General features: G+C 43.7%; 1 protein-coding gene across 5 annotated transcripts in view; it reads left to right on the top strand.

Moving 5' to 3' along the window:
* The first annotated feature begins 5,042 nt into the window (after positions 1-5,042).
* LOC309693878 (complement factor H-related protein 1-like) overlaps positions 5,043-10,775 on the top strand; it is a 27,763-nt gene continuing 22,030 nt past the window's right edge. For 2 of the 5 annotated variants that reach the window (XM_082513487.1, XM_082513484.1), the window contains exons 1-8: positions 6,406-6,993; positions 7,087-7,263; positions 8,168-8,347; positions 8,429-8,605; positions 9,521-9,607; positions 9,766-9,807; positions 9,928-10,089; positions 10,178-10,348. In XM_082513487.1, the coding sequence (XP_082369613.1) occupies positions 6,939-6,993; positions 7,087-7,263; positions 8,168-8,347; positions 8,429-8,605; positions 9,521-9,607; positions 9,766-9,807; positions 9,928-10,089; positions 10,178-10,348 (1,051 nt within the window). In that variant the 5' untranslated portion in view covers positions 6,406-6,938. The other 3 variants (XM_082513488.1, XM_082513486.1, XM_082513485.1) reach the window with 3 other exon arrangements.

The following is a 10,775-nucleotide window of genomic DNA, read 5'->3' as shown; positions in this document are numbered from 1 at the left end:
TGTTCTACTCGTGCTCTCTCTCCTCCTGTCTGAACCTCTGTGCTCCCTGTTTCACCTCTCCCGTCAGTGTTCAGTTCACCCCGCCCTGTCTCGTTATGGCTATCAGTGTCACCTGTGTTCCCCGTGTGTTCCCACTCCCCTCGTTAACCCTCTGTGTATTTCTGTCTGCGTCTCCCTCTGTTCAGCGTGACGTCGTCCCTCATGTTGTGTGGATCTCCCTGTGTCTCTCTGCGTATGTTAGTTTACTTTTCCCAGTTTAGTTTTGTATTTCCTATGTTCTGCCATTCCAGCATTAAAGCTGTGATTTTGAGTTCATCCCCGTGTCTGTGAGTTTTGCGTTTGGGTCCTCCTCCTGCCTGCCACACAGCCGAGCCTTGACAGTACGACGTCACCAGATATGGACCCAGCAGCACTCAACCCACCAGAAGAACTGCGTCTGGACATTATCTACTCCGTGGAAAAACTCCTGCATCTGTGGCTCGAACATGAGGGAAAGGAATTTCGCCGCGCCGTGGAAACCAAGCTACAGCGTTTAATCTCTGGTCTTCCCTGGCTACTCAGTGCGCTCCACCCACTCGAACAGGACTTAATCCGCAACGAGCTCCACCTTCATCCCCCAGCTGCTACTACCCACCTGCCTGAAGGGCCGGATGCGGAGCCGCTCGGCCCGTCAGAGCCATCATCAAAAAAGAAACGGCATTCACGCCGCCGACGCGCCACCCCACAGCCGGACATTCGGCCTTCTAATTCACCTTCTGTGCTGCCAGAAGCTCCGTCGGCTCCCTCGCTGCTACTTCCAGCTCAGTTAGCTCCCTCGCCGCCACCCACAGCTCAGTTAGCTCCCTCGTCGCCACCCGCAGCTCAGTTAGCTCCCTCGCCGCCACCCGCAGCTCAGTTAGCTCCCTCGCCGCCACCCGCAGCTCAGTTAGCTCCCTCGCCGCCACCCGCAGCTCAGTTAGCTCCCTCGCCGCCACCCGCAGCTCAGTTAGCTCCCTCGCCGCCACACGCTCCATTTTCACCTCTACCATCGCTTCAGTCATCAGTTCGGTCTGCCACTCAGTCGCCCTTAGCTCCATCATCCACACTACCACCTGTTTCTCTTCCACCACAACCGTCACTACACCCAGCCACTCAGGCTGCTACTCAGCCAGTCATTCAACCCATAGCCCTGCCGTTGCCATACCCTGTAGCTGAGCCACTAGCCGTCCGACCCACAGCCACTTCAGCCACTCCTTCACCCGTTACACCTCCACTACAACCATCAGTGCAGTCTCCAGTGTCCCCAGTGCAGTCTCCGGTGTCCCCAGTGCAGTCTCCGGTGTCCCCAGTGCAGTCTCCGGTGTCCCCAGTGCAGTCTCCGGTGTCCCCAGTGCAGCCTCCTTTAGCACAGTCACCCACTCAACCACCAGCACCACAACCGTCACTACCTCTAGTTCATTCCCCTGTGAAGTCATTAACTCCACCACCTACTCCACCCTCACCACCACCGTTACTACTGACATCAGTTCAGTCCCCTGTGCAGTCATTTACTTCTCCACCGTTAGCAGCTCAGGTCCCCGTGTGTCCAGCAGCTCAGGTCCCCGTGTGTCCAGCAGCTCAGGTCCCCGTGTGTCCAGCAGCTCAGCTCGCACCTGAACCTTTGGCCCAGTTCCCCGTAGCAGTGCGGTTTTCTAGCCAGCTTAACATTGAGCCCGGGGTCCCAATCCTCTCTGGCTCTACTTCAGCTCCTGCTGGAAGCTCGGATGAGCTCATCCAGGACTCCGCGGCTCCCACGCCGCCATCTACCTCGTCCGCTGGGGGTTCCAGTGAGCCCGGCCAGCACCTCCCTGTCTCCGCTGGAGGGTCCGAGAGGCCCGTTCAGCCTCCTGTCTCCGCTGGAGGGACCGAGAGGCCCGTTCAGCCTCCTGTCTCCGCTGGAGGGTCCGAGGGGCCCGTTCAGCCTCCTGTCTCCGCTGGAGGGTCCGAGGGGCCCGTTCAGCCTCACGCCGCATCAGCTGGAGGGCCCGAGGAGCCTGTCCAGCCGCCATCTGCGACCGCCTCGTCATCACCTGGCCCGGCTACATCCGCCTGTGCTTCTGCTACGCCTGGCCCGGCCTCAGCCTCTGCAACCTCGCCTGGCCCGGCCTCAGCCTCTGCAACCTCGCCTGGCCCGGCCTCAGCCTCTGCAACCTCGCCTGGCCCGGCCTCAGCCTCTGCAACCTCGCCTGGCCCGGCCTCAGCCTCCTCTTCAGAGCCTTCGTCTGCCGCAGCCTCCTCTTCAGAGCCTTCGTCTGCCGCAGCCTCCTCTTCAGAGCCTTCGTCTGCCGCAGCCTCCTCTTCAGAGCCTTCGTCTGCCGCAGCCTCCTCATCAGCTGCTTCGTCTGGTCCGGCATCCTCATCAGCTGCCTCGTCTGGTCCGGCATCCTCATCAGCTGCCTCGTCTGGTCCGGCATCCTCATCAGCTGCCTCGTCTGGTCCGGCATCCTCATCAGCTGCCTCGTCTGGCCCTGCGCCCACCGGGCCATGGCCGGCACGCCTGGGACTGGAGGGCCGCCGCTGCCGTCCGCGCGGTCGGCCTCCTGAACTGCTCCGTCGTCTCCTTCGCCGCCGCCGCTGCCTTCCGCGCGGTCGGCCTCCTGAACTGCTCCGTCGTCTCCTTCGCCGCCGCCGCTGCCTTCCGCGCGGTCGGCCTCCTGAACTGCTCCGTCGTCTCCTTCGCCGCCGCCGCTGCCTTCCGCGCGGTCGGCCTCCTGAACTGCTCCGTCGTCTCCTTCGCCGCCGCCGCTGCCTTCCGCGCGGCCGGCCTCCTGAACTGTTTCCGCGTCGCCGCCGTTGCCTTGCGCACGGCCGGCCTCCTGAACTGTTTCCGCGTCGCCGCCGTTGCCTTGCGCACGGTCGGCCTCCTGAACTGTTTCCGCGTCTCCGCCGTTGCCTTCCGCACGGTCGGCCCCCTGAACTGCTCTGTGTTTTGGGTTGTTTTCTTGGGCTCCGGTGTTTTCTGTGCTCTTTGTTTTCTGTTCCGAGCCCTCCGTCCTGGGCCCCCGCCGCCCGCCCTGGGTTGTTTTCTGTTTGGTTTTGTTTTTCTGTGTTTGGGCTGTCTGGAGACAGCCCTTGAGGGGGGGGTACTGTCACGGTCCTGGGTCTCCTGACCCAGCGTTTTTAGTTCTTTGTGATTTTCGTATTATTGTACTTGTGTGATTTATTCTATGGCTTCTAGTTTTGATCCCTTGCCCTTCATGTCTCCCTGTGTGCCCCTCTATGTATTTATGAGCCCTCGTCCCCTTTCGTGTTTATTCCGTGTCTCCCCTGCCTGTTATGTTGGTGTTCTACTCGTGCTCTCTCTCCTCCTGTCTGAACCTCTGTGCTCCCTGTTTCACCTCTCCCGTCAGTGTTCAGTTCACCCCGCCCTGTCTCGTTATGGCTATCAGTGTCACCTGTGTTCCCCGTGTGTTCCCACTCCCCTCGTTAACCCTCTGTGTATTTCTGTCTGCGTCTCCCTCTGTTCAGCGTGACGTCGTCCCTCATGTTGTGTGGATCTCCCTGTGTCTCTCTGCGTATGTTAGTTTACTTTTCCCAGTTTAGTTTTGTATTTCCTATGTTCTGCCATTCCAGCATTAAAGCTGTGATTTTGAGTTCATCCCCGTGTCTGTGAGTTTTGCGTTTGGGTCCTCCTCCTGCCTGCCACACAGCCGAGCCTTGACAGCAGGTTGCTGACATAAGCAGCTGATAAAGATCTGTGGCTATTCATAGTCCACCAAAGTAATTAAGTAATAAATTTTAAAAAAGGAAAAATTTGAAAATTCATGCCTTTTCAATATTTTCAATATTGAGTATATAGAATGAGTATTAAAGAAACTTTTTAGTGGGCCCAGAAAATATATGGGCTCAAAATGTGGTCATAAATATTTTGTACTTGTAAAAAAGATTTGTGTGTGCGTAAAAAAGATTTGTGTGTGCGTAAAAAAGATTTGTGTGTGCGTAAAAAAGATTTGTGTGTGGACTTAGAAAAAAAAACCCTGCAAGTTACAAGTACGGATTTTGACCCTATTTTTCTTCCTTTCATCTGATTGGTCAATGTCATGTCAATCACAAATGTAACAATCCAATCAGAGAACAGATGGGTTTGGCTGTCGGAGGGGCGCTTTTTTGAACTGCAGGTCCTTGAAGGGTGATACAGTTTGAAGCTGGAGGATCGCTATATAAATATCTGATAGCAGCTAGGTCCCCTAACTTTCAGTAGCTGTTGAAAGGAAAAAGTTGTGGTATATCAGTGGTTAGAAATACCATTATTACTTTAGGATTAGTTTAACACAAAGTCAGGGTTGACCCAGGACCATTGCTGTGAGTCACAGTGCGCAGCATAAAAGTCCTTTCACATCGGACGCAGGATGTGCTGCTAATGCTAACTGCTAACTAAAAGCAAAGGATCCAGAATTTGTTACGCTGGCTGCTGGGCTCTGTGGGTTTTTGCAGCAGATCTACCTGTACTAGATGCACCTGCTCCTTGTCTTTTCTATCTCTGACTTTATGTCCTCTACAAGAGTTTGTTTTTTTTGCTAGTTCTTCAAATGTTCAATAAAAACATGTATGCTAATTCATAACGAAGAAAGCTTTGTAATGAAGACTGTCATTTCCAAAACACTGCCCGCCCCCACCCCGCGGTCCGGAAAACGCTGGGTTGGCATGTAAAAGGGCATTTATTCCCTTCAAAGACCTGCAGTTCAAAAAAAGCGCCCCTCGACAGCCAAACCCATCTGTTCTCTGATTGGATTGTTACATTTGTGATTGACATGACATTGACCAATCAGATGAAAGGAAGAAAAATAGGGTCAAAATCCGTACTTGTAACTTGCAGGGGTTTTTTTTCTAAGTCCACACACAAATCTTTTTCACGCACACACAAATCTTTTTTACACATACAAATCTTTTTTACGCACACACAAATCTGTTTTACACATACAAATCTTTTTTACGCACACACAAATCTTTTTTACGTACACACAAATCTTTTTTACACACACAAATCTGTTTTACACATACAAATCTTTTTTACGCACACACAAATCTTTTTTACGTACACACAAATCTTTTTTACACATACAAATCTTTTTTACGCACACACAAATCTTTTTTACACACACAAATCTTTTTTACGCACACACAAATCTTTTTTACACATACAAATCTTTTTTACACATACAAATCTTTTTTACGCACACACAAATCTTTTTTACACATACAAATCTTTTTTACGCACACAAATCTTTTTTACACATACAAATCTTTTTTACAAGTACAAAATATTTATGACCACATTTTGAGCCCATAGAAATAGGACAATTTCTTTGAATTCACAGAAACGATCTTGTTTTATAATTACTGCACAATCTGGGCAACGAGCTAATTTAATCAGCCAATTTTCTTTGGTCATTTTACACATTTATTTATTCCAATTTATGCTCAAAGAGTATCACTGAAATATTTATTTCATTTATTACAGCAGCATTTTTTTATTATGTGGAAAAACTTAGTTGTACTGTTCAAACAGTCGTTTGTTTTTCTTTCTTACGACGTCTCAGTGCTTTAAATTTTTAACTAAACTTCTTTTCACCGATGGACAGTTTCACTGGTCGAGCCCACTTTAGATCAGTGGGCTATAGTGCCACACAATGTAAGATGAGTTTGACATCCCTGAATTAGACTCAAACACACTTCACAAGATTAATGTTGGATTCTTTTAATATGTAATACTGAATTTAATAAACACCGGCAGCCTTGCAAAGCACGCTGACAACAAACTAATAGTAATTAATAAAAATGATGCACAGGTTTTAACAAAGCCTATATTCATCAGCATAGCGATGTGTCAGGATCTAACAATTTATATAAACTGCTGTCCTGTGATTCCCCTGAGATGTCACATTTATCCAGAGAAAGCTCCGAGCTCTCAGCCAGCTGTCAATAGAGTGAGAATAGTAGGAAACTAAAACTCATATGTAATTCATCCATTGCTATATTGTTTTTTAAACATCTGTCCTTTTACTTAATTTTACTTCAATCTACCCAACACATGTCCCTCAAAAGAAAATATAGAGAGCATGCAAGGATCAATAAGAACTGAATCTTTCACCGCAAAACAAATATCATGATAACAATATTAAGATAAGATAAGATAAGATAAGATAGAACTTTATTAATCCCTCGGGTGGGTTCCTCTGGGAAATTCGACTTCCAAAGAAAAGCACAGCAACGACCGAAGTTACAGTTACAAAAGAGAATTGTTATACATATATATATATATATATATATATATATATATATATATATATATATATATATACACACACACACACACATATATAAATACAGAGACAAATATAAATAAAATATACAAAGGGGATAAATAGAATAAATAGGAATAAAAAATTACTGAATATTACTAATATTACTAAATATTACTGAACACAGTCAACATCCTTTTTGCTTGTTTTGTTTCTGGCTTTAGGATTCAGTCTTTGCTGAACGTCTGTGCATTGACGTGGCTGCTGTTTGATGTTTCACAATGTTGAACTCTGATTACGGCTGTCCGGGAAGTCAGTTTGAAATCTGGACTGTAAATAACCTCATAGATTTTTGTACAAAAACATTATCTGACAAATGCAGGAGGAAAGAAAGAAATACAAGCAGTTCCAACTGAGCGGTGTTTTCTTGACGTTCACTATGTGTACAAAATGTGTGTCTGCGTACTTTGTGTGCATTTGTAAGGACCCCAATTTAAGCTTTATACATTTATAAAATGTGCACGCAGTGTCTATTTGTGAATTGATTTCAACAGCAGCCAGAATTACTCAGCCGTTTGTTTACTGTTTCCCAACTTTTAGGCTTTGATGACTAATTATTAACTGGTTCAGAAGAACAAGGTTCTACTCTGCTCTGCTTTGTGAATTAATTCCTGCAAAATGTGTCTCAGGTCTCTTGGATTTGTCCTGATTTTATTTCCTGGAGTGCTTCTCGGTGAGGACATTTATTTATTTATTTGAAGTTGTTGGTTATATATCTAATGTGCGTTTTTATGGGGCTTGTTTGTTTGTTTTTATTGTATTTCAGCACAGCGCTGTGACGCTCCCAGGCTTCATGGTTATTTTATCCCCGAACAAGAGACTTACTCTGACAGAACCACGATCACTTATTCCTGTGATAACGGATATAAACCTGTAGTGGAGGGTTGGTGGGCAACCAGTACCTGTGAACATGGGCAATGGTCTCATGAACCACAATGCATAGGTAAGTGTTACATATATATGTCTATACTGGGAATGGTAAATGTGCTTAAAAACTTAAATAAATATATATATATATATTATTAAAAGATTGTGTAATCAGTTGTCTCAAAACATAAGAAATAAGCTAAAAATCAGACTGATCAGCAAATAAAGACAATGTTCAATCTTATGTCAGGATGGTGAAGCTTTCATTTTAACTCTAAAAAAGTTATAAACTAAATAAAAAATAATATTATGAGGTACAGGACATACAAATCAGAGTTTGGGACTCCTAATTCTCTTTGAATTAACCGTTCATGCAGGGACACATTTTGCTGTTTGTGGAGTTTTAAAGTTAAATACCACAAATCACAGAAGTCCAAGCCTGTCAAGAATCATTCTGCCACGAATAAAAGAAAATTGCATTTCTTCCAAGAAAATACGTGTTTGTTAGGTTTTTTGTTTTGTTTTGTTTTTGTCTGTTTGTTCTTTTTTTGTTGTTGTTTTGATTTGTTTTGTTTTGTTTTTTTCCCCTCCACTGTGATTAAGTTGTATTGTTGTTCATGTTGTATAAATAAGAAAACCAATAAAACATAAATTATAATTAAAAAGAAAATACATGTTGCTTGTCTTCATGGTTAAGATGGGAATTTGTCATTGATCGTGACTTTTATGAACACTTACACTAACCCTGAACCCCAACAGTTAATATTGTTAAACTGTTGATGGTGACTTTTGTCTGGTTTTCCTCAGATTTAAAGGAACAATTAAAAAAAACTTTCTTCCAGTAATTCCTTGAATTAACTCTTCACAACGTTTAATGCGACATGTTGCTGTTCGCAGTCAGAAAGTTTTAATTATGAATGTAAAAGTTACTCTGTGAAATCTCAAAGTGTTGATGGTGACTCTGGTCTGTTCTTCCACAGATGAAAGCAGCTGCCTTCCACCAACTATTCCCAATGGAAAGTACCCTGAAAACTCAAACAGCTGGTATGAGGATGGAAGTACACTAACGATAACATGCGATGGAGGATTTGAGCACCAAAACCAGATCAACACCACTACCTGTGGAAATGGAAAATGGTCCTCTGCACCAGTCTGTGAGAGTAAGTCTGCCACATGTTTGACTCCAGTTAGCTGTTCAACACTTTTTTTCTGCTTCTATTCATGACTTTTTATTTTTACAGGAAGTATGAGTGCATGCAGTGCACCTCCTAAAATCCCCCATGCAGTCATCATTCATGGATACCAGGAAGTGTTTGCAGCAGGTTCAGAAGTGCAGTATGAGTGTGAAGACAGATACACTGCACACACCGAGAAATCTGTTTGTATACAGGGAAACTGGACAGCAGTGCCAACATGCAGTAAGCTGACTGTTTAATGAGATCTGCATTTATGTATTTACTTTTTATGAATTGGCAATAATCCACAGTAAGTTTAAATACAACTGATTACATGAAACTTGTATCAGTGCACAAATGAATGAGAATGTTTAGTAAGATAAGATAAGATAAGATAACCTTTATTAGTCCCACACGTGGGAAATTTGTTTTGTCACAGCAGGAAGTGGACAGTGCAAAAGTTATGAGGCAAAAATTAGAATACAATAAGAATAAATACAATAAGAATAAATACAATAAGAATAAATACAGTACACAACTGTACAGAATAGAATAAAATAAAATACTATATACAGTAGAATAAAATAAAATAAATATACAATAAGATAAAAATAGAATACAAATACAAATACTATATACAACTGAGTAAAAATACAACGATGACAGAAAGGATTATTGCACTTAGTATTATTGCATATGTATGGATGTGTGTGCTTGATCAGTTAAAGTCTTTATTATGGAGTCTGACAGCAGTGGGGAGGAAAGACCTGCGAAATCTCTCCGTCCCACACCGTGGGTGCCGCAGTCTCCCACTGAAGGAGCTGCTCAGTGCTGTCACAGTCTGCTGCATAGTGAATGATCAGGTGGTCAGAAATATAATAAATAAAAAATAATAAGTAGTCTGCAATCAATCGAAGTTTACAGTCTACAAATGATGCACGTTTAAACAGGAAGTGGACTGTCAGTGTCTGTTTACAGTCTTTTCTGCTGTTCATAGTGAAATTTAATAAAATACAAAAATACAAAAAAAACCAGATATTTAATACATATTACAGTGACTTTATCCTTTTATTTCTGGGTGTTTTTGAGCAGTAAAAGTTCTTGGATGCATATGTAGTGTGTGTAGAATATGTGATGTATTTTCTGTCTCTCTGACAGAGATTGAAACCAGACCAGGTGGTGAACATACTGAATCAACAGTTACAGAAACAGGAGACGGCAGTGTGATACAGCCAGGACATGGAGGTAGGTTATGATTTACATTATGTCTCAGTGGGGGTTAAAAGTTAAAAGTGAATACCTTGTTAACATAAAAATGACTGACAAACTTTATAAAATAATAATAGAGAAAATGTTCAAATTGGCCTAATCTCAAAGCAAAATAACTGTTTTGTATCTTTCAGGATCTTCAAATGAGAGAGATACACGTCTTCGTTATACAACAAGTAAATAAGTACATTATTTTCTCCTTGAATTTATTCATGCTGACCAATCAGAATGTTAAGTGCATTACCTCGGCCACAGTTTGGTATGTTTTCAGAAATATTCCTGCGTTTTCATTTCAGTTCAAAGTTGCGGAAACTTCCCTGTTATTGAAAATGCTGTTGCTCAGCAAACTTCACAATACCATTTGACATACCGATGCCAACGTTTGTACAGATTAGTGGGTCCAGAAAGAGTGAAGTGTATCAGCAGTGGCATGTGGTCAGACTTACCTGAGTGCAGAGGTATAAACACATCAATGATAATCATTTTTAAGGATCTCTTAAAGCGTTGGGGAGAAATTTTAATTTAATGGTTGTTTCTTGTGTCCAGCTAACTTCTGTGCTGTCAACACCAATGACAATCCTGCATACATATCTGTGGGAACTGTGCACATAGAAAATGGTAAGGAAGAGAGAGTGGAGTGTGTGAAACCACACAGCTGGTCGTTAGAACATTATTCTAAGGTTCGATGCATCAATGGAAGAGTGGAGGCAACTAACTGTAAGTATTACTGTAAACTCTCTATGTTTGAACGTGTCAGTCAGAAAAGTTTTCAGTGCTGTGTTGCCTACATGTTAACACGTTTTTATTACCTATAAGAAAGAAAACTTTGAAATAAATAAAACAACTGAACATGAATCGTTTTAATAACAACTACTTTTAAAAGCACTTAATGTCTCTCAGTGTCGTCAAATCCAACCAAGCTTTTACAACTTTAAACTCCTTTAAACACACAGAAAAAAACTGCAGCAACTCTGCTGATTCACTGATTCGTTGTTGCCTTCATTACTTGTCACCAGAAGTACTGCACAGGCACCTGTCACACCTTGTAGTGTATGCTGCTGCCCTGACAGCTTCCCTTTCCCTGCACTAATGCCTGTGATGTGGAAATTATTAAAATGAGTAACAGATATACACAATAGATCTT

The sequence above is a fragment of the Aulonocara stuartgranti genome (assembly GCF_965226115.1).
Source record: "Aulonocara stuartgranti genome assembly, chromosome: 18".
NCBI classification, from domain to species: Eukaryota; Metazoa; Chordata; class Actinopteri; order Cichliformes; family Cichlidae; genus Aulonocara; species Aulonocara stuartgranti.
This window is presented reverse-complemented; position numbering and strand designations above follow the sequence as displayed.